Genomic DNA, 24,832 nt, shown 5'->3' on the forward strand with positions numbered 1-24,832 from the left:
TTCCAAGTTTCCCCCGCCCTTTTGTTCTCCTCCATATTTTCTGCTGCTTGCCTACCCAATAGGAAGGTTATGAAACTTTGTTAGTTCTTTTATGCTGCAAAGGCTCATCCGATATCAGTTATTTTGATTTTGTCTGCCAGAACCCATGGTAAAGAGATCTGAGTGTGTAAAACAAATAGCTTTAAAAACTGCAAATCTGACCCCCTTACTCAATCTTAAGGCATTCATTAGAAAGGCTATTGATTCTAAACTCAGATGAAAAATATCTTTTTTTTTTTACAGTTTAAATAAAACTTGGTGTTTTTCATTTGCTTTTCTGTTCTACCTTGTTCTGTTTTCTTTCCTCTTGCAGGTTTGCCATTGCATTCTGCACCTTCCTTTATCTGATTTATTATAGTATGAATTTTGTGTCATTATTGTTATTACATTCCCCTCTTACTTTTGGAATAGCTTTCTTCTTTTTATTTTATCTCCCCCCTTTTAAGAAATCATCAAACTCCTCTTCCCAAGTATCCTTTCTCCCTTACTATAATGTTTGCAAAGAAATATTAATAACAAGAACAATAGCTGCTGTATATCAGTTTTCTAAGATTCACAATTTGGGAACTGCTGATGAACATGAATATATTTGTATGTGCATGTGGTGAAATTGTAAGTCACTTCACTGAGTGATAATGTAAAGTAGAAATGCTTAAACATATACAGGATATCTTCTGCAGTGATCAGAGTCCGATGATAATTGAATTTTTATTCACTACCTGAGTACTTTAGGCTGCTCTTAACAGCTGGATATAGTTTGGTTTCCATAATATTACCAAATTTAATGATGTTCTGTAACCTTGTAGGGGATTTCAAAGGTATGAGACCCAATTATACAAACCTACTTGTCCGAGTTGCTACTGCGAAGTGACCCTCCAATAGAAGGTGGGATTTACTACAAAATTATTTGCCCAAATGTTCATCAACATTTGGTACTGTTTCTAAATATAAATGTTGAAAAGTTCATGGGTAAGTTGACTTGACATACTTGCTCCTACTGACTAAACCAAACTTTAATTAAATAGAAAGCAGACTTAATTACTGAGCACTGAAACATTTCTAAAACATTCCTTTTGTATAAATGATAGCTAATGATAAAGATTGACAAGATGGTAAGAGGAGCTTTGAAAATAATAGAAAATTAAAAAAAAACACCTTATGACTGTATTAGAAGAGAATGCAAAGAATGAAAGAAATATTTTAGGATTCCTATGGTAGATTTCTATTAAAAAAATTTAAAAAATTTTCACACTGCAAATAGTCCATTAGCAATAATTATACTCCAAGCAAAACATTTTCTGACCTAAATTTTGCATTTGAGGAGAAAATTAAAACATGAGGCAAAGAAGAAAATGTCAAATAAGATGAATATCAGGAAATACTGTTCACAATAAATAATATTTTACATTTAGATTTTTTTAATTACAAATTCTTTTGCTTGAGGATTTTTTTTTTTTTTGCATTATACAGTAATAGATTTTCAATTTCAAAAGTAAAACAAACCCAGAGGTAAAAAGTGAATGAATATTGTTTCAAGCATCGCTTATGTTCCATGCAAAGAATTACAAGCACAACACACATCCAATAATATTTTAGAGCAAACAAACAAATGAACAAACCTGGGGGGGATACACTGATCTCTACCAAAGAAGACTGACACTTTATTACAACATTAAAACTGAGCCAGGACAAGAGAAAGGACAAGCAAGGAACTCTTCTATTTATATAATAAGAGATCCAGCTACTATGCAAATAAATTATCAAAAGTAAAGTGACGCTTGAAAAACTGGACTTTGTTCTTCCATGCCATCAAATTAACCATACCTATGAAATCTATCACAGGCCAGATATTATTTTACTTTATTTTATGTCTATGTGGTAGAGATCAGAACTTGATTGCCAAGCTTTTATCTATTATATGATTAAATCACCATTTAGCTAGTACTAAATATTATAGCAACATATCAAAATGTATGTATGTGAAGCTGAGCTATAAAATAAAAATAACTCGTATGGTCTCACACAAATTGTTTTTGTATTGTGCATTTAATAATTAATGGCAGATAAATACATGATGTGCCAACATGACTAGTCATTACTGTAGCAATAGCTTACAAAACTAATTACACCCCATGATTTGATTCAACAGGATGTATCAAAATCTTGCTGCTCTGAGATTTCCATTATCTAGTCATGTTTAATTTTTTTTCTTTTTACCAATGATTTTCAATTTATTTTGTAATTTATTTGTTCAATCAAAAATGAGTCAAGAATACATAAACAGTTAAACAGTTAATGTACTAATGTACAACTTAAACAGTTAATGTACAACTATGACTTAGCATTGATTACAGTTCACATATTAAAGCTGTCCTGACTTTTTACTAAACATCCCAAAAAAGAAAGTATACCATTGCAATTTTTAATTAGATATTAAACGTGTGCATTTTTTTTAGCAAAGATAAAATGACCATATACATATTACATTTATGGATGCATACCCACATATAATATACATATGTGAAATCCTTTTAAATAAATAAATTAGGACCCAGATTGTTGGGGGCAATATGCTGACACTGTAAACCACTTAGAGAGGGCTGTAAAGCACTATGAAGCGATATAATAAATTATCAAAAATAAAAATGACACTTGAAATACACTGGACTTTGTTCTTCCATGCCATCAAATTGACTACACCTATGAAATCTAGTCTAAGTGCTATTGCTATTAACTAATACTAAAACTAAACTGAAACTAAATAACAGAGCCATCATGGTGCAGTGGTTAGAATGCAGTACTGCTGACTATTTCTGTTGCATGCCAGCTCCCTGCAATTTGGCAGTTCGAATCTCACCAGACTCAAGGTTGATTCAGCCATCCCTCCGAGGTGGGTAAAATGAGGGCCCAAATTGTTGGAGGCAATAAGCTGACTCTGTAAACCATTTAGAGAGGGCTGTAAAAGCAATGTGAAGCAGTATGTAAGTCTAAGTGCTATTGCTAATACCTATTAAATGCAGTTAATTGTTGACCTGTGATCATGCAGAGCCTGGAATTTCCATTTTAAATTGTTATGGTCAAACACCACATGATGACTGTTTTTATGACATAAAGTGAATCAACACAGTCATAAAGTGAATTGTGTGATTGTTAAGCGAATCCGTTCTTCCAAATGGGTGTCTTTTGCCAGAATCCGGCAAAAAACATTGCAAATCATGAACACATGACCATGGGTCACTGCAACCAGTCATTTGTGTGAGCTGGTTGCCAAGCAACTGAAGTGCGATGACTTGACCATAAGGTGGGATGGCAGTATATAAGAATGGGTCGTAAGTACTTTTGTCTAAAGCTGCCCTACAAACAGCAAATAATCCCAGAACCACACAACTTTCTGGGCTTTTTGGTACAACTCAACTCTGGGAATGCAAGAAGCTCCTAAGCTGCAGTGTAGCACAAAACCCTTTGTACCATGAAGCTTTGACCCAACCCAACCTAGCCCTACCACTTAAAGCTGCTACCCCAGGAAGCCTCAGCAGTGCAGGTGAAGCCACCACCCCAGCAAGCTCCAGTCAGCCCAGTCCAGCTGCCCCATGCTCCAAGATCCCTGCCCTCTGCCACTCCAGCTGAACTTCACTATCTTGTTGCTCCTGCTGCTGGCAAGGCACGCCTGCCCTGCCCTTTTGTGAGAAGCTGCTGGCACATGAGACCATTTGACATGTGACCATATGGAGTCATAGAGCCATGGTGGCACAGTAGCTAAAATGCAACACTGCAGGCTACTTCTGCTGACTGCCAGCAGTTCCATTCTCACCGGCTCAAAGTTGAGTCAGCCATCCATCCTTCCAAGGTGGGTAAAATGAAGACCCAGATTGTTGAGGGCAATATGCTGACTCTATAAACTGCTTATAGAGAGCTGTAAAGCACTGTGAAGTGGTATGTAAGTCTAAGTGCTATTGGTATTTTTCCTAGGTCTCATGCGGTAACTGTGATGCATGACCTATGGAAGAAAGCCTAGTGTGGCCAGCAGCTACCTGGTGAAAAGTCAGGGTGGACATACTTGGTCAGGAGTGAGAGAACAAAGACAGTAAAGGTCAATTAGGGTGGCAAGGGCTGTGGAGAGCAGAAGGATAAGATGAAGGAAGATAGACTGGTGGGGAGAGGAGTTAGCCCCATGTGGTCATAAGTATGGGAGGGCTGCCAAGTGCCCAAATTTTCATCCCATGACTGGGGGCACTGCAATGGCTGTAACTTCAGGGGCCAATCTTAGACCCCTTTGTTCAGCACTGTCATGAATTTGAACAGTTGCTGAGCCAATGGTGGTAAATTGAAGACTACCTACATACAGTACAGAGAGTAAGTTTTCCTTCCTTTGGGGGATGGGATGGGATGGGTTTTCTTTGTTTCTTTCACTTTTTTTGCAATGGCTGTGGTTTTTATGGTAAGCTCTTTTGTTTTATTGAGTCTTAATTTTGTTAGCTTCATCTCTTACATTCTCTGCCTAATAGTTTCCATGGTTGTACAGGGAGCTGTTTTGCTGAACAATATCTTTTGGATATGCACTCTCTTGCCTGCAGATGTAAAGAAGAATTGCTTTGGGTTTGGTTCTAGCTAGCAAAGCCTACAGGAGCTTTTTATCAGCAAAAGGAGCCCCAAACATAAGCAGAAATGAGTCTCTTCTATTAAGTAATAAATATGAGGAGTTTAACCAGCCAGGGCTAGACAGACAAAATGATATTTTTGCCTTACCTCTCTTATTGCAATGTGGAACAGTGGCACAGTTACAGCAAAATGAAGAACTGTCAATATTGGACTCAGCCTCTAAATTACCCTGGGCAGTATTCACTTCTGAAAACCTGATGGTCAAACAGTATATATTAACTCTGAAAACAAAGTTGTGTTTCTGCAAGAGCTGCCTGACATCACAGAGATGTTAGACAAGCTCCACAGCTCCTTGATCCATCTTGCTAGGTCTTTGAAATAGAAGGTTAAATTTGAAGTAAGCAGAAAGGGTTTATTCCTTTCTTTGAAATCTGAATATAAATTAGAAAGCAGTAGTGAAAGTTGCTATAGAATAAAGCCTCAAAGCACTTCCAACTCTTGTGCTTTACTATTTGTTCATTGCTCCTCATTAAGAGTAATAATATAAGCAGGAGATATCTATTGCATTCTTTAGGTGAACCATTATGCTGTCAAATGTACCAAATACATGTAGGACAAGCCAGCAATGGTTATAGAATTTTGCTAAAGCTTAGCAACTCAATTATCCCTTTAAATCTACATAAAAAGAGGATGTTTTTGACTCCGTTCCAAGTGTATCCATATTCTGTCTTTCAATATTAGATCACTGATAAGGAATGTGGAAAAATCAGCCTAGAACCAATCCTTCCAGATGTACAGAAAAAAATGTGATTTTTAAGGACTAATAAAGCGGCTTTGAAACCTAGAAGAAATAAGGAAGCAAACTGTCACCCTTTTTAAAATCTCTCAAGAAGATCATTTATTTATTCAAAACCCCAAGAAGCAGGAGGAAATTCTCAAAAAATTAGTCAACTTAAAACTTTAGCTATCATCTATATAATATCTTATAAATTGAAATAAGATTCATTCTGGTTTACAGGAGGTATCTATAGATATCTATAGGTAATCTGCCTAATACCTACTGGAAAAAGCTCGCGCTGCTCCCTTAATTGTCTGAATGGCATCAAATTCAGTTGTCTTCCCTATAAGCAACCTCTGCGAAAGGAAAAGTGAGGATGACACCATTTACATGAAAAACTATTCAGCTGAAATAAAGAAGGAAATGTTATTAACTCTTCCCCTTGGCACATCCATTGTGTTTCCAATGTCATCTCTTAATTTTGAATAAATCAAGTCTTTTATTTGATCAGTAGGATGTCCAGGTTCAAATGGGTGAAGACATGGTAATTCATGTCAAGTCGACTACCATTTGCTCATTTTTTTTTTCAAGAGAAATAGAAATGTGAGTCACTGAAGCTTGAAAGTTTAATATTGTCATCATGGTGGGCACCTACAAGTACCAAGAAGGGGTGCCACTGAAGACCTTCAGATAAGCCATGTTTAATTGGCCATTCAGTGGCCATTCAGATAAGCCATGTTTAATTGGCTCCAACATGAATACATAGTCCTTGCCCCCGACTGCATTTTGAATCTGTCAGTAGACATTCAATATATATAATGATGTATGGACCTCATTGAGGAATGCATCTAAAACCAGTCTCTATGTTCCCTGGTGTGATTACCTTAAGGGCCTGGGGGCTTCAACACCAGTCTTGAGTCGAGTGTTGAATTGCTACTTATATATTTTAATAACGTTTCCTTTATTGAGATGCTTCTACCTCCATTCACTCACTACTATAAAGACCATGGAATAATTGATTCTCATTTTTCCAAATAGCAATCAAATACTATCTTTTTTATCCTAAACAGATCAGCTGAGGAGAATATGATGGGAAGCCTACCTTTTTGGATTAATGTAGAGGAAATTTTATTGATTTCTTAATGGTTTCTTCAATTCTATCTTTGAACATTAGCTACTTATAGATTAATAGCAACCTATCCGCCTATAGTCACTAAAATAGAAGAGCAATGAATTCTCCTGTTCACCACAACTCTCAAGATCAAGTAAATTCTCACTAGGTAAAGGACATGAGAATGGAAGCTCTAGTATCTCAGACACTCCATCTATAATGAACTGTCTACTAGCTAATGCTATCTTCTAGCTACTACTACTATCTACAGTACCTGAGGCCCAAGTATTTCATTATGTTTTTATTCAAGAGTACATGTACCAAAGGCAAAATTAGTTAGAAAAAAAAACCCAAGGCTCTTACAGCTACTGATTTTAATTACATCCAGAAGAAAAACGTATATAAAGCCCTGTTAAAAAGGGAGAGGAAGATCAGAACGATAACTGGAAAACTTTATTTTGGTACTTTGCCTTACCTGCCTTCCCAAAAGAGATTATTGGTTCATTTAGTATCATTCCTCAGAGGAAGATCAGCATGATCAACCCTGTCATGTTCTATTTAGCAATAATGCTAGCTCCATACCGATACTAGACATTTGTCTTACAATATTCTCAGCTGGACTTCTTGTGAACTCTTTTTAATGCTGCTAAACTTATTAAACAAGGCAAAACTGTAGAGGTGACCTACTTCTGATAGAATTGTTTAAGGCAAACATTAACTAGTGGGCAGTCATCCTGGCTAATCTATGTATGCATATTTATATTCATTCCAGATGCTAGCAGGCTGGAATAAATTTATCACTGTCCTGTTGCATAAAAAAAGGAGACAAAAGCATTCTATCTCATGCTACTGCTCAATTAGTCTGGCGAGTATATAAATAAGTTGTATGACAAATGCCTTATGGAATACGGTTGAAGGGAATATCATAGGATAAAATTTTAAGAGAAGAATAGCCATCTTTAGGAAAGATAGGCCAACATGCTGTTCTTCTGAATTTAGTTATAAAGTGTGCTGCTCCACCTGTGAAAGATTATATGTTGACTTCACAAATTTAAAGGCAGCTTCTGAAGCAGTCCTCAGAAACAGATACTGGAGGAAATCGCCTTCTTCACTGACAGATGTGTCCATATTTAATTACTTAACACCATAAGAACAATATAGTTCAAGTCTGATGCGGTATTCCCCTTCTCTATCTATTCAGAAAGGAGTGAAATAGTGCTGTATTTTTGGAACCTTCTTTTTTAATTTATACATCAACTGTGTTTAGTGAAAGACCTCTCAAGATCAGATTTCCCTCTACATTTTGATTGGTAGAGCCATTTTATTGTAAGCAGATGACTCAGCCATCTCACCTATATTTTAATGGTCCAGAAACAGAGCCTCAGAAATCTTGCTTTTTCATGGAGACAAAGACCTCTTCACTAATCCTGATAAAACCAAAGTAGTTTTTCTATTATCTAAATACCCTATCACCCTTGGAAACTAGAAGTCATCATTATTATTATTATGGGTAATTATTATGGGTAAAATGAGGACCCATATTGTTGGGGGCAATATGATGACTCTGTAAACCGCTTAGAGAGGGCCGAAAAAGCACTGTGAAGCAGTATATAAGTCTAAGCGCTACAGCTATTATTTAAGTCATTCAAATACCTCAGGGTCTCTTTTTCTGCCTCAAAAACAAACAAGAATCACCTTCTGGTGAGGGTCATTTGTGAATCCCAGCTTACAATTTTTTACTCACAATCATAGTAAACATACGTTTATCATAATAAACACATCCCGGCAGCAATTAGGATATATAAAGTGGTCATAAGCAGTGGTGGGATTCAAATTTTATTACTACCGGTTCTGTGGGCGTGGCTTGGTGGGCGTGGCAGGGGAAGGATACTGTAAAATCTCCAGTCAGAGGTGGAATTTGCCAGTTCTCTGAACTACTCAAAATTTCTGCTACCGGTTCTCCAGAACTGGTCGGAAATTGCTGAATACCTCCCCTGGTCGAAGGTATTTGATTCATAGTCTGTAGACCTCCAAATGTTGTGTAGTGACTCCTTGAGAAATTGTTCAATTGAAGTTTTTTTTAATCTCTTTTATCTATACCCTGCTATGTAGCCAATAATTTATTGCAGCTGGAATTTGGCAAGATTTCAAAAGAAGCTCATACATGGTTTTGCTTCCAAAATACTAGATTACTTTGAGACTTATTTCGGCATTGATCCTTTGGGGTAATGTCTATGATGGATCACTGAAAGAAATTCAGATTTGATGTCCTGTACCCTTTCCATTTATGAGCTTGACAACTACCACCACTGAACTTAATTTAATTCAATTACAATTATTTATCTCTAAATTGGCTGGCCAGGCTTGTATCATATAATATTTTTAAGGCTTCTAAAATTTATTCAGCTTTCTGTTTTGTGCAACACAAGTGACAATTATTAATTTTAACATTTTAGTAAAAATAGAAGTTAAACCACCTACTGACAACTATGTCAGAAAATGCTGCCTTGTTGATATTATAATTTAACATCAACCTTAAGAAATGAATAAAAATAATCTCTGTTCGCTGGCAGCTTCAACTCAATTACCTGCTTTGTATAATAGAACTTTAGCCGAAGGTTTTTTATTTGCATCAGTAAGTTTTGCATTAGAAATCATATGTATTATCCATTTGTTTATTTTACAGTTATTTGTGATGTTTCTCTCTTATTTTATAGGCATCTAGAAATAAGACACATTTTATTTCTATGTTTAAGTTCAAATATATATTGTATATTACATAATATTAATAAACAGATTGGCAAAAGTGGCTAGATGGAAGCCTCTCCTCAGTGCAAAACACATGAAAGCCCACTTGGGAGTTTGCAAAGCAGCACCTGAAGAACTCACAGACTGTGAAGAACAAACTCTAAGTGGGCTTTCATGTGTTTTGCACTGAGGAGAAGCTTCCATCTAGCCACTCGTCCATAAAGCCCAGATCAGTGGGTGGCTGCAGTAATGGTTGTCTTTCTGGAACCCTCCCAACTCCATACCGGATCTCTGGAGCTCAATCAGGGAGATCATTGGGTTTTTGGTCACTTCTCTTACTAAGGCCCTTCACCACCACCATCACCATCACCACCACCACCACCACCACCACCCGATGGCTCAATTTGATCAGGCAACCAGCTCTTGGAAGAGTCCTGATTGTGCCAAACTTCTTCCATTTCAGAATTATGGAGGCCACTGTGCTCTTAGGAACTTTTAGCGTAACAGAAATTTTATTGTAGCCTTCCCCAGATCAATGCCTTGTAACAATCCTGTCTCTTGAGCTCTGCAGGCAGTTTCTTTGACCTCATGGCTTTTGTTCTGTTACAGTATGTTGTCAGCCATAGAGAGGTTTGTGCCTTTCCAAATCATGTCAAATCAATTTAATTTACTATAGGTCAACTCCATCCAAGGTGTAGAAACATGTCAGCAATGATCAAGAGAAATGGGAGTCACTCTAGCTAAATTTCATGTGTTGTTGCAAAGGATCTGAATACTTATGTCAACGTGATAATTTAAGTTTTTCTTTTTAATAAATTTACAGTCATTTCTAAAATTCTGTTTTTACTTTGTCATTACGGGGTACTGAGTGTAGATTAATGAGAAAAAAATGAATTTCAACAACTGTAGAATCAGGCTACAGCACAACACAATTGACAAAAATGGAGGGGGTCTGAATACTTTCTGAATGCACTGCAAGTCTAAGTGCTGTTGCTATTCTATACAATTTAGGATTTTTCTATTCGCAAAATGAAACTAAGAATGGTAATTTCTATTAGGTCTATATGATAGCTCGTTCATTTGTCTGAAACATTCAGCTCATAAACATTTCAGATGATATGTCTCCCCACTTACATGACTGGAGAGATATAAATAAATTGAATGAAAATGTTAAAGTAGGAAAATCATGGTACTTTCCAAATGACCTAAAGTGGTGATAATACAGGATTCACACTAATATGAAAGCCAACATTTCCCAAAGGCTCCACTTCTTCCTAAAATACCCAATGTCATCAAAATGATGTCAACACAGATTGGGAGATTATTCAAAGCAAACAGATGGTAGGAAATTAATAACATCCAAGTTTTTGTATTGGCACTTTAGCAAAATTATGGTAGAGACACACCAAATATGGAAAAGTCTCCAGCATGAAGGTTGAATCCAATCAAACAAATTTCCCTAACCAATCCTCAGAGCCTCCAGAGTGCTTGCTTAACTTTTTAAACACTCTGTCCCTTTCAGAAACAGTAATTCAAGGGACTTACTTCGAAGTGGCTATTAATTCCTACACATACCATATGCGCACACACAAACACACCGAATACAGAAATTGAATCACTATAGCCCATGATTTCAGATGTTCCAAGTGCTGTTTTCCTGGCTGGGAAAACAGAAGAAGCACAAAGCTGAGTCTGAAAGCCCTCAGTCAAAAGCAGGCCTGCCTAGAAGTGACAATCCCCTCTTGAGTCTCATAACATTCATGGATAGGGAGGCAGTGATATTATCTGTCTCTTCACAAAAAAAACCTGGAATAAAAATTCATAGCAAATTTGAGTTTACTAGACACAACTGTGGATTTACAAGTTGTGCAGGCCTATTTTAAACAAGTGATATTAAACACTTTTTTCCACATTCACCTTGATTAAAGCAACCACATTTTGTTAAGAAAACAATTCTTACCATCTGAAAACTTCTGGTAGAATGAAACTCACACTGCATCATATCAAAGAATATGGGAATTGTAGCTTTTCTCAGCTCAGTTTCTGGAATCAAAGTCATTTCTAACATGGGCCCCACCATCTCAGGAATGAACTTGATTTTATGCTGACCTGTTGGGAGAAAAAAACTGAATGTAAAAATAATTTTAATTACCTTCTTATTTTGAGCATAGTAAATAGATCAATTCTTGTCTATGTAGAGACTGTATTTGTTATGTATGAAAACTACAGTCCATGATTATAAGGAGTAGGACTTCCATACAAAAGGATGAATCTCAATTGGATTAGGCCATTCTTTTTTATAGCAATAAAAATTAAAATTCAATTAAAATTAATGTTTTCTTCCTTAGAAGATGCATTTCTTGATCACAGGACAAAATGAGAAAATACACTGAAAAAATAGTTTTTGTTCCTCTTTTATATATGATCTATCATAAAAAGAGAAAAAAATGTATGTATTATTTCAGACCTGATCTTTCTATTAATTCTGTATAGATGCTGGGGTAATGTTGCTATTGGAGGTAAGAACTGGGTACATTATTGAATTCTGATGCATTCTTACATTAATTTATTGATCACAGGTAACAGTGCAGAATTCTGTTCCATTACAAATAAGTTTCAGAGGTATTATGTGAAATTTGTGTGGTTTGTGGGTATGGGTGTTTGTATTAGAGAATTTCTATCTTTCATGGTGGCACAGTGGTTAGAATGCAGTATTGCAGGTTAACTCTACTCAATACCAAGAGTTCGATTTTGACCAGCTCACGGCTGATTCAGCCTTTCATCCTTCCAAGGTCTGTAAAATGAGGACCCAGATTGTTGGGGGCAATATGATGACTCTGTAAACTGCTTAGAGAGGGCTGTAAAGCACTGTGAAGTGGGATATAAATCTAAGTGCTATTTGCTATTGGTATTTCAATTCACAATAGAGAATTTTCTTGGCTCAGCAGTGTGCTACTAATACACATAGATTGGTTTTAACATAGGTGCACTTTGTTTTAATGCTTTAAATGCGGCACACTTTCTACAAATATATAGAAAATTTTGCCTCCGAATTTCTAATGTCTTTAAAGAATTCTCATGTTTATTTTACTGAACATCCTAGCTAGCAATCTCAGCATCCTCAGTGATGAGCTTTCAAGTAAATTAGGAAGTGCTTTTTTAAAAATATGAAAGTATTGTAAGGATTTATTTCTGTAACTTCATTGCTGTAACCAATTCTCCTCTACCCTGCCTATGAACTCAGATATAACACACATTATGAGGTCACCACATTGTTTGTTAGGACCACTATCTATGCCAGGAAGCTACTTTTATTTCACAAAGATTTATGTTTAATAATGGAATTTCAAAGAGTACAGAAAATTGAGTAGTTTGAAATAAATCTGCTAAAGAAATATGTTGCTGTGATGATTCATTTAAGCCTCATATTACTTTTTTTCCACTCTGTAGGCACTTGATCTAAAACTATTTCAGAAGCTTTCTTATTCATTTCAGTTAAGAAGAAAAATCCACAATTGAAATGCTCCATTTTCATTAAAGAGGCAAAGTGAGGGGGAAAAAACAAGCGGACAAGCCACAATCACAAGGAGGAACAAGAGGGTATGTTTGCAATGGATATATGTACAGAAAATAAAAATAATAATTAAATTCAATTTCAAAATGTGTTTAGATCCAAGTAAACTTGTGGGTCTCTTTGGGCATGCTCTAAGCCTAACCCTTTCTTAATATTTAATTGAAGCAAACTAAGAATCAATGAAGAAAAGGTTATCTTTCTGTGAAGACTGCGTCATGGTGGCACAGTAGTTAGAATGCAGTATTGCATGCTACTTCTGCTAACTGCCAAATGCCAGATGTTTGGCAGTTCGAGTCTTACCGGCTCAAGGTTGACCCATCCTTCCATCCTTCCAAATGAGGACCCAGATTGTTGGGGGCAATATGCTGACTCTGTAAACCTCTTAGAGAGGGCTGTAAAGCACTATCAAGTGGTATATAAGTACTATTGCTAATATAATTTACAAAAATGGTACACCATGGCTAATAAAACAGAAAGGGTAATTGGAAAAGATTAGAATGTGTATGATCACATTAAAATCCTTCCCTTCTTCCTAAAGGTTATTTACACGATCAGTTTATCAGTCTCACTAGATTTTGCGCTTCAAACATTAGGGCAAAAATCAGTCATGTTCAGACTGTAGGAAAAAAACATTGTTCTAAGCAGGAAGGAGGTTTAGCTGTAGATACAACCCATGTCTGATTTACTACCCAAATTCCTTTGGGAATGTAAATTTGGCCCACGGTCTCTTTACAAAGTCCCAACTTGCCCGTTTTTGGGCCCACCAGATGTTTTTGGTCACAAGTGAGTTCCACAATCACACACATATTTCAAATGCATTTTACTTGCTGTGTGTGTGTGTGTGTGTGTGTGTGTGTGTGTGTAAGATGTTGATTAATAACTTTGTAAACCCGCCTGTGCAAATGTATCTGTTGTTGAGCAAAATGTTTTGGAAATGAATTTTTTTCATCAGTGGTGGGCCACATTTTCTATTAGAAGAGGGTACAGCCTAAAGCCATCTATCAGTATTGTGACCCTCATACATCTTTTATACCTCTTTAAATTGCACAATTCTGTTAGGCATCAGTCCCTTCCTTAGAATACAGTGACTTTAAAAATATATTCATTCATTTATTTAAAACATTCATCTCTTCAGATGACTCTGGGCAGCTTCCAAATAAAATAATTAATTAATTAAGTTGTGCTACTCTTATTTCAAGTTCTAATCAGAATCTAATCAAGTCTTAAACATCAATACTGGATTTTTGGTTGTCTTTACCCTTTTATTTGGAGCAGCTGTTTCAAATTGTTTCCCAAGAAGATCCTATCTAATGCTGATCAGGGTTTTAATTTATTTTGAGCAGAATATTTATATGTTTTACATTTCTTGAAGCCAGGCAAACTGATTTATTCTTGGAAAAGCACTGAAAGTAATGTATATTATAAACATGGATATTACATGCTCAGGCAAACAGTATAGTCAATATTTAGCATTACTGCAAACTCTGAATAGCAAATAAAAAATATTCAAGCTTTATATGCTCAAAAGAGAAGATATCTTGAGTAAACAGGGAAAAGAAGGGATAAGGGAAAGAGAATGGAATGATTAGAATCTTGCAAATATTTGGTTGTAGATTCCACTTGAATATATTTTCTTTAAATATATTATGATTTCAAAGATAGAAATATAATTTTCAATCATTATGAGAAAACTCCTTCACTGATATCTTTCAGCTTCCTGACGACAGTTAAATTTCTGCAATATATGAATAATTGGGAATACATATGTCCTTAATCCCTCATTTTGTGAAATTGAACAGTTTGGAATCCAATGTGACAGAAATCATATAATATATATACACATATGATCCTTACTGTTTTTTCTTGGCATCTATTATTTTTGATTAAAACTTATTTGCAATAAAAGACAAAAATAATAAATTCCATACAGTCAAGGGAAAAATAGGAAATTAACAAATAATTAAAATGGGTTTTTTGGAGAAAACAAAAGTGTGGTTTTTTTAATCAGGTATCACCTAAGAGGAAACATGTAATCTTTTTGTCTTATCATGCATGATTATGAGTCAGAAAATGATTTATTGGTTCAATGCAACATGTGGTGTACCAGGGGCAAACCAGAAGCTTTGTGAAACTTTTCATTTCTATCACGGAAGAAGAACAAAATTGATTCTGGATCGGACCAATCTGAAATCTTCTAAAACAGACAAAGGCAAAGTACCGTGTTTCTCATATAATAAGTCTGGGTCTTTTTTTTTTTTTTGAGCCCCCCAAAAATGGCTAGGCCGTCTTTTCAGGGGTGACTTAATTCCCCCCCCTGCATCTTCGGGCAGGCGGCGACGGCTTTGATGTTGACCTCAGTGTTAGTGGGGCACTTTGTATTGGGCGCGTATATGGGAGCACCATATCCGGGTGTGCAACAAAAGTACTTCCTAACGGCAAGCTCCCCCACCATTCCCCACCATTTTGCATGTTTTAATATAGGCCTTAATTTGGGGGGAGGGGCTTAATTTCATTTCATGCCTATAAAACATGCTGGGACTTCCTATTGGGGGAGGCCGTATTGTTGGAGAAACAGGGTATTATGGTGGGCAAAAGTAAAGGCTCTCCCATGAGATGAACCAAGGATACTTGGTAAGTATTTTGCATGAGAGAATTGTCTTCCAAATAGACCCAGGGCATATCAAACAGGAATTTTGTAAACAAAAATCCAACTGAATGTCAGTGTCAAAGTCCAAATCTTTCAAATTTAACCAGTTTTTCCTGGGTAAGAGTCAAAATAGTAAATAATAGAGGGAGATAAAATACCATATTTTTCGAACAATAAGATGCTCCAGACTATAAGACACACCTAGCTTTTGGGGAGGAAAACAAGAAAAAAAAAATCTGCCTCTGCCTCCCAGCAATTTGCCTCCTTGCAAACAGCCTGGTCAGCTTCAGCACAGCCTGATTTAGCACAAGCAGCTGATTGGAGGTTGGATCAACGATCAACTGTTCCAGGCTGCAGGGATCGCTACCGCCCATCATTGCTGTCACCATCCATCATCACCACCCATCGCCGCCTCTGTGCACCCCATTTTCAGTCTTTGCATGTGCAGTGTTTGGCCTCCATGTGTCCCATTTTTGGCCTCTGTGCATCCCATTTTGGGCCATTCCAGGTGGCAGGGATTGCTACCACCACCACCTATTACTAGTGAATGTGCTAAATCAGGTTATACTGAAGCTGACCAGTTGGCTGTTTGTTGCAAGGAGGAAAATTGCTGGGAGGCATAGACCGAAGGGTGGGGCCTGGTGGGTAGGCAGGGTTTGGCAACATTTGCTCTATAAGACAAACAGACATTTCCTTCCACTTTTTTGGGGGGAGGGGTGTCTTATAGACCAAAAAATATGTTAGTAAATTTTTAAAAAATAGATTGGCCAAGATCTCTTTTTTTAAATGTAGGCATGTAGTTGTTTTCAGCTACAGCATGGAGACCTAGGTATTATCAGAGAGGTGTTAACTTAATGAAGGATTTTAGCAGACATAATTACATATGAGTCTACAAAGGAGTTAGACCAGTAATGGGATTTGGGTAATGAGAGTAGCAAATCTATCCTCCATATAAGAGGCACTGAATGACCTTGACTCTAAAGACTTTTACGTCTACTGGGATATGGTTATTTTCACTGTGATGTACAAAATGAAAGATAGCTTTTGAAAGCCTGTGGGCTTAAACAGGAATGACCCTAAGTACTTTTGTTTATTTACTAGACAACCTGTCACCCTTTGGGTCATCCTTTCAGAGATATTTCCTAACCAGATTCCTCAATGTCTTCAACAGCAGTGACAGAACTTCTAACATACTGCATTCACTGGGATACATTCAGAAAATGTTATCTGCCCATGTTGAAAATAGCTCATGTTGAACTGTATAGCACAAATCATGCTTATGACATTTTGCATTATGTTACAAACTGTTTTATGATAATGTTTATATCATAAATATTTATAACATTTGCCAAATTTCAATTCCACAAGAGCAATTGCTCCTAGATCTTGGATTTGTCAGTTAGCCCATTTGAAGTTCCTAATGTTTTGACTTATGGTACACCATTTTTCCCAGTTAAAAATTATAGCCTCATCCATCCATCCATCCATCCATCCATCCATCCATCCATCCATCCATCCAAATATCCATCCATCCATCCATCCATACATCCATCCATCCATCCATCCATCCATCCATCCATAAATCCATCCATACATCTATCTATCTATGGTACCTATCTACCATCTATCTCATCTATGTATCTAGTCTGTCTTTCTCCCCTATTTAATCTATTCCAATCTATTCCATCTATCTATCTATCTATCTATCTATCTATCTATCTATCTATCATCTATCTATCTATCATCTTATTTGTATGGGCAGCATACAGTGCTTGATTAGAAAATTATAAATGTATAAAATATTCACACTAAAAATAACTATTAAAAATAACACAAAACAGGACACAATGATACTAACCACAATAAGGAAACCATCACAAAATCTTCTAAGTTCCTTGAGACTCCCATGCCAGATAATAGGCAGGTTTTAAGGGATTTGTGAATGTTAAAAGGATAGAGCTAGCCTGACTTTCTGGGGGAATATTCATTCAAGTTCATTCAAGGCTTAGAAACTTATCTTAAGGTAATTAAATACACTTGCTTACTGGATGCTGAGGGAATTAATTTTCCAGGAATGCTGGCAGTAGAAAGTTTATTTGGAGGAAGTGACTATTTTGGTTTTATTATTGTAGCGATGACGAGTTCCTCTTCTCTGCAATACTAGGCAGGAACACAAAGGCCATTTTATCAGCTCATAATTTAACATTATCCTGACAAAAATCAGAGATATTCAATTTATATCATCATTACTACATCATGGCTTTCTTTATGAATAAAAACACAGTAGTTTAAATTCATAAGTTGCAATCCTGCAATTAAATACCTCTGCACATCAGCAGGCATTGTATGTGTTCATATGTACCAGATGTCTACTTTAATTTAAACATTACAATGAAATAATTTTCTATAGCAGTTGACATTTTCTTTCTACTGAACTGCTAGCTATTTTTTAAAAAATAAGAATCCAATATCTGTGCAGTAATATTTGAAATGCATTTTGCAGTTTCTCTCCCCAATTCTGTTTTGCTTTTACATAAAGCCACTGGGAGAGAGATCATTCACTGACATGGGATTACGTATCGTCAGTATGCTGCTGCTGCTGCTATGTATACATATATGTCCAACCCCCAGTCAGGTGATGTTATCTCAATTCTGTCCCAATGTTGGGAGGCCATGGGAATCATGAAGGGGGTCTGGTTCAACCTGGCAAATCTTCGTGGTTTTGAGTTTGGCCCACTCCATTTCTCCACATCCATTTGTGTGATGTTTTTCATCCTTGGATCCAGATAGGATTATATTTCCCTACTGAATGCTATACTTAATTTGGAGGTTGTCCTGAGTTGTGGCTCCTGTTGGAAAGCAGGTGGCAGTTGTTGCTAGAAGGACCTTTATAACACTTTTGTGGATTTTTTTTTATGAATCAGTTGCACCTGTTTCTAGATTGGGAATATCTGTTCGCAGTTACTCATGCTTTAGTCATTTCCTGGCTGGATTTTTGCAATACATTCTACATGGGGCTGCTCTTGAAGACCATCTGAAAACTACAGCTGGTCCAGGATGTGCCTCAGTGCACCCAGAAAACATTGTAACTTTTCAGCTACACCGCCTCTCAGTAAGCTTCTGGGGTGCAATTCATGGATTGATTCTTTTCCTGTGCACTTAGCAAAAATGGTAGATTAGCAGTAATAAATGAATAAGTAGATAAAGAAATAGTCTTGTATTGATGTAGTATGGTATCTGTTTTTGTTATTCTTTATTTTCTTTTTATTATAGTACATCAGTCAGAGTCACAAATTGTGACAGGGCTGGTTTAAGTTGATGTAAATAAAAATGAATTGTCAGAATTTTTAGCTTTATTGCCCAAGGATGTTGGAATAACTTTATTACCAGTTTACTACTTGGTAATCTTTTTACATAATGATATAAAAAAAACCCCATCCTGTTTGTTTTAAATATTAGATGGTACATGTTCTTCATGCCTGCTTATCTCATGGGAGTGCTGGAAAGTGATCAAGTGCTAACTTGAGAGATATCTTTTTGTTTAGTTATGGAGAGGTTTGGGATAAACAAAAACTGAATTGTGATCTGGTCTGATCCTGTTTTAGAATGTTTAAAAATTATTTGTATTTGTTTATTAAATGTGTGTGCTTCCTGACTACCAACAACTCCCATATATAATTTTGAATATATCTTAAGTTTGTAATCAATTATTTCATTGCTTTTATTTTATTATTGTGTTCAATGATAGTATTTTGTTTGTGAAGAAAAAAAAAATGCTGGTTAGGAACAGTATGGATAAATAAATAAATCCATCACACACACACACACACACACACACACACACACACACACTCACCTACACACATTGCAAATATGCCTATTAGCTTTAGTTATGGGAGACTAGAAAATCGAAAAGACTTGGGGAAAAAAAGTCATGTTGGCGTATAGTTCCTATATATTGTTCTTCGGCACAGTCTTTCAATTTTGACAGTAAGATAAACTCCTCCTTGTCTTTTGTAGTATTCTAGTGTTAGTTCATAACACTGTACCTTATTAATCTTGGACATGTTCAGATGACATATACTGTTAGGCTTCAAGGCTACATAGATATCACCATTCAATAATTTGCACTAAGAATTATATACAGTCAATGCTAGACTCTTCCTCTATTCCCAGAAGCCAGGAATAGCCTAAAAACAACTAATTTTATATTCACATTCCTCCTACACACTTAAAAAAAAAGTGACAGGCAGAGCGGCAAATTTAACACTCAATCTTCTGCAACCAGCAGTAATATCCAATTACTTATAGTGGCTGTGAATTTTAAATTTCTTCCAGAATGTCCTTTTCTAGCTTACTAATTATGAGCTTGACAGTATTAAGGCAGGGAAGTTGTAGATCAAATGTCAATAATTAGTTCACGGTACTCTTTCATCAATTACTTTATTAGGATTATTCAACTATCTTTCCGTAAATATTAAAAATAGCAATACTGCCTCTATCTGAAAAATAGATTTATATAATATCATCAACTTGATATTATGTCAAATCTGTTAGGTCAACACTTTGAAAACTGAAGTTCTGGTTGAAGACGAGTAATAAACTGAGTGCAAAATTAAGTTAGAAACCCATGAGGGCATAATAGACCTATGGATGATGTTACTACACATTTAATGATTAGGTGAAGAAATAACATCATGTTTTCCCTAAAAAGGAGAAAACATGGAAGGTAAACTCATATGGTCTTTTTGTTCAAATCAGTGATGAATGAAAATGCTCATGTTTGCAAAAAAATGAATGAAAAATAGAAATATCTGCAAACCATGCCATATATATACACATGTTTGTATATGCAATTTCTTTTACCCCTTGTCTTATAACAATGACTTTGGATGGTCTACAAGAATTAAAACCAAAATAACAATCCAAATAACAATTGTTCAAGATCACAAAAAATAATCAGATTCCAATTTAAAATACCAATAGGAGCAAAGCTCATGTAACCTTTCAGCATTCATACAAGACCTGTTCTTCATAAAAAGTAATGCCGAGGATAAACTTTATGAAGGGCAATAGTCTTACAATGATTTAGTGAGATTGCCTTTGAAAAATGCCAAGATGAAGTGAACGGAAGGACATTTACAAAATCCTGTGCTGTTCTGCCAAAGGAGGGTACCTGAACAAAACTGACGAGAAATTATTTTAGAGAAGAGAAGCCATCTGAATCACCAGACATCCCAAATTCAGTATTAACTGACATAATATAATTAAAAAGGAATGAATGACATAAAAATCCTGCTCTATTCTGCACTTCAAGTAAATCATAGCGCAATTACAGAACTCCTGCTTAAGACTCCTCCAGTGCAGCTTAGAGAGGTTCAGTATTTTGAATAACTAAAAGCTTATAATTGGATGAAACCTCAAATATAAATTCATCCCAACCAAATCAGGAAATCCTGACAGATTACCAGCTAGACTTTTTAAAAACTCTGGCAAATGAGAACTCGAAACATGTTGTTCCATAAATTAATAACTTGCACCATCAGGAAGTTGTGTTTTAATCCTTCCTTCCTTCCTTCCTTCCTTCCTTCCTTCCTTCGTTCCTTCCTTCCTTCCTTCCCTCCCTCCCTCCCTCCCTAATCTTGACCCTTCTTTCTTTTTCTTTTTTCACCTTCCTATTCTCGAACTCTTTGGGAAGTTCCCGAAGAGGCAATTAGTCTTGAGTCCTGGTGACTACTTGGAGTTTTTTTTTTTTAAAGCAGGATTGTGAGAAGTAGTGTGCATTTGCCTTTTATTTAGCATTGAGGAGAGTGACTGGCCCAAAATTACCCAGTTGGCTTCATGTCTAAGGCAGGATAAGAACTCATGGCCTCCCAATTTCGAGCTGGGAGCTTTAACCAAACTGTTCTCAAGTTTGTATCATAAATTTCATTAATTATATAACAACACTGTGCAACTTAAAGATAGCTATCTTATTTTATCTTAAAATCATGTACAGTAAGTATACCTAACACCTAACAAAAAGACCAGGTATATCCCAGTCTTCAGAAAGAAAGAAAAAAATAAGCAGCCATCAATTGTCAGCTTTTTAGGAATATTTTATAAGATTGACAGAATATATCATTGAACAATCTGTTTCATATCCATCCTTCTGCTTCAGGACAAGTCCACACTTTCCACTTTATGTACTGTACTTTTTCACATTTCTGCAAACCTCCCCCATATCTATTTTTGTGTGTTTCTTATTGTTTACTTATGTGAACCTGATCTCCTAAATAGGTTTGATTCATTTAATCAAAAGACTTAATTCTAAGCAATGTAATTATTATCAAGATAAAGGTAACCAGTAACAACATATAGCATCAGCATAGGAATAGGAATAGATTTCTAGGAAAATTATCTGAAAGGTTTGTAATGCGTAATTTATGTTTTCAAGATCAGAGTTTCAATTGTTGTATGTACTATGTACTGTATTTTGCTTTATTTTTGATTCAACTTATTAACACATTGAAGTAAAGAAAATAATTCAGAAGTTTCTGAAGAGGGAGTGTCTACTGTCATTTTTTTACCACATAACTGTTCTAACAAATTGTATTTCTAATTCATAGAATTACTATGATATTAATTTTCTTCTTATTACATATATGAATTCACATAATAATCAGGAAATAGAACATTGACTGTCTTATTACACTGAACAATCTACAATCCTGGCTAACAATTATTCATAAAATTGGTATTTTATATTTAACACTTTTCCAGTATGATACTTTAAAAATATAATAGATATAATTCAATCAACATTTAGGTGAATGTCAATTAAAAAAGCAAATAGTTACATTTATAATATCTTTAGAGATTTCAGATATTTCAATCTACAATATTTGCACTGACATTTGATGAAAGTGATTTTCTTGATCTGATGTTGATTACTGCATAAAGCAAAGATTGTAAGAAAATGGCCACAAAAATGCAAAAAATATGATTACATATTTTAAAAATATTATGAACTATTTTATTAACAATACAATGAATTGTGTTTTGTTCCATCTTGTACTCTTTCAAAATTGCTCCTTACATAAAATTTAGCTTTAATCATAAGTTTCTTTGGGTCATTGCATTATAAGTTAAGAATAATCATTCCTGGAGAGGTATCAATGCTATATATTACAGCAAAAGTACCAAAAAAATGTGTAAACTAGATATAGGTGTAGTCCAGAATTCACTTAATCAGATTAAAGAAGTATTGTACTAAAGTATAGAAACTATCAATCTCTTGGCAGCCCATTTCAACAGAAAGCAAGGCTGTCAATGGGTTTAATAAGGCTTATTGAAGAGAATAAATTCAAGTTACAAAAATCTGAACCTGGACAACTTTCACTTTTAGAATTCCACTTATCTCTCAGCTAGTTGAAGCTGAAACTTTTTCAGTCTATTAACAGCTTGTGTGCGAAACTTAAAGGGGGCCATCTTCTTAACTCAGGGAATGGCAACCTTAAACACTCAAAGAGCCATTTGAATTTGTTTCCCACAGAAAAGAAAACACCAGGAGCCACAAAACCCTTCCTGTGCCCGACTATTTCCTGAGGTGCCACAAAAGTAGCCTATATAGTTGAATTAAACATTTTCTTCTGAAACTTTTCTTTGCTTGGATTTACCCATGGTTGGCTTATTGGGGGTCGAAAAGCTCAATAAATCACATGCAGGCTGATGTCACACATTGGTGATTGTGACACATATTTTGAGTGACAGGGAGCCACAGCGGAGGGGTGAATGAGCGACATGTAGATCCAGAGCCGTGAGTTACTGACCCCTGTCTTAACCGATAAGAGAGGAATGTCCAGGGCCAAATAGTTCTCCATGTATTTTGGGCTAAAAATTCCATAATCTGTACTACTGTAGTAAATAGGAGTTGTATTTCAAAGTATCTAGAAGAAACCCTGTTGCTTACTTCTGCACAAGATTTGTTGTTCTTCTAGAGCCATGATGGTGAATATATGGCACGCGTGCCAGAAGTGGCACATAGAGCCACTTCTGCCAGCATGGAAGAGGTTACTTAGAAGAGCCCCACTGTGCATGCGCCTGCGCCCCCTGCCAGCCAGCTGATTGTCAGGTATCTGCCATGCATGCGCAAGGTGGAGACGCATGCATGGGAGACACGCGTACATATGCAGAGGCACGTGGTGGTGGGAGTCATGCGCGCATGAGCAGAGGCACACGGTGTGTGTGCAGAGGGTCACACATGTATGTGCAGGGGTGGGAGGAGTTGTGCATGCATTGTATCATGGGTGCAGGCATACACACACACTTTTGGCACGCAATATGGAAAAGGTTCGCCATCGCGGTTCTAGAGATATATTCAAGTTATGAAAGAAGTACATTCCAGGTAGTGAATAAAATAATAAAGAACATTATAAGAAAAATGTGTTAGAATAAAGCCTTTTCACCAAAATCTATAGATTTAAATATTGTTTCCTTTAAGTGTTATATGCTTTCTATAATATTTATAAATGGTGTCGTCATTCGCTAGACTTCAGGATACCAATGAACTTGAAGCAACAAAGGGAAAAAAAGAAACAGTTATGTATTTTAAATACTTAAAAACAAAGCCACGATTAATATTAGACTGCAACCTCCTACATCTCAAAAGAACTGTTCATCCTGTATACTAATGAATAAATTTCAGGAAAGGTAATTTCAGAAATTAGTTAATGGATATAAACTAATCTGTCACATCAAAATTCTCTGTCAATGGTTTTGCCACACAAGCCATAACAATAAAAAGCCTATTATATGTATATTTTCTATATGTCAACTACATATTTACAGAGTAATACAGAAATATACAATTATATATTCACAAAAGCAATATATCTAAGGATCAAATATTGTGATTCTTACCCAGATTATACCACATATCCCGAATCTCAAAACCAATTTGTCTTCTCATATCACCATACCTAGAGAAAGTACAAATTTTTATTAAAATTCTTTTAATACTTTTTATTAAAATTCTTTAATATTCTTAATAGTTTTGATAGGGGCTAACTCCCTGTCAAAACAAGTAGCATTTAGAACAAAATTTCATTTTATAACTTTGAATAATGTCAGGTTTTTCAATTTGTTAAGTAATATTTCCACTGTTAAGAACAGGAAAAATATAAGCAAACAATACATTGACATTCATAAACCATACAGAAAGAAAATTATTTAAATAATTAATAAATAAAAATTTTCTAAACTCATGCATCCCAGATCCTACTGTAACATCTGTATTTCACAACTTTTCTTAAAGGGAAAAAGAATTCCAGTGGGTACTGATTTTTCTGTAAACAT

The 24,832-nt window shown here is 35.7% G+C and overlaps 1 protein-coding gene across 1 annotated transcript in view; it reads right to left on the reverse strand.

Annotated features, from left to right (window-relative positions):
* The window catches only part of DOCK1 (dedicator of cytokinesis 1), a 399,928-nt gene that overhangs the window by 92,726 nt on the left and 282,370 nt on the right, over window positions 1-24,832 (reverse strand). Inside the window, exons 32-33 of the mRNA XM_026704953.2 lie at window positions 24,398-24,456; window positions 11,236-11,384 (exon numbers count right to left, since the gene is read on the reverse strand). Of these exons, the coding sequence (XP_026560738.1) occupies window positions 11,236-11,384; window positions 24,398-24,456 (208 nt within the window). The remainder of the gene's footprint in view (window positions 1-11,235; window positions 11,385-24,397; window positions 24,457-24,832) is intronic.

This window comes from Pseudonaja textilis, chromosome 4 (assembly GCF_049901715.1).
Source record: "Pseudonaja textilis isolate UNSWEBS1 chromosome 4, rPseTex1.2, whole genome shotgun sequence".
NCBI lineage: Eukaryota > Metazoa > Chordata > Lepidosauria > Squamata > Elapidae > Pseudonaja > Pseudonaja textilis.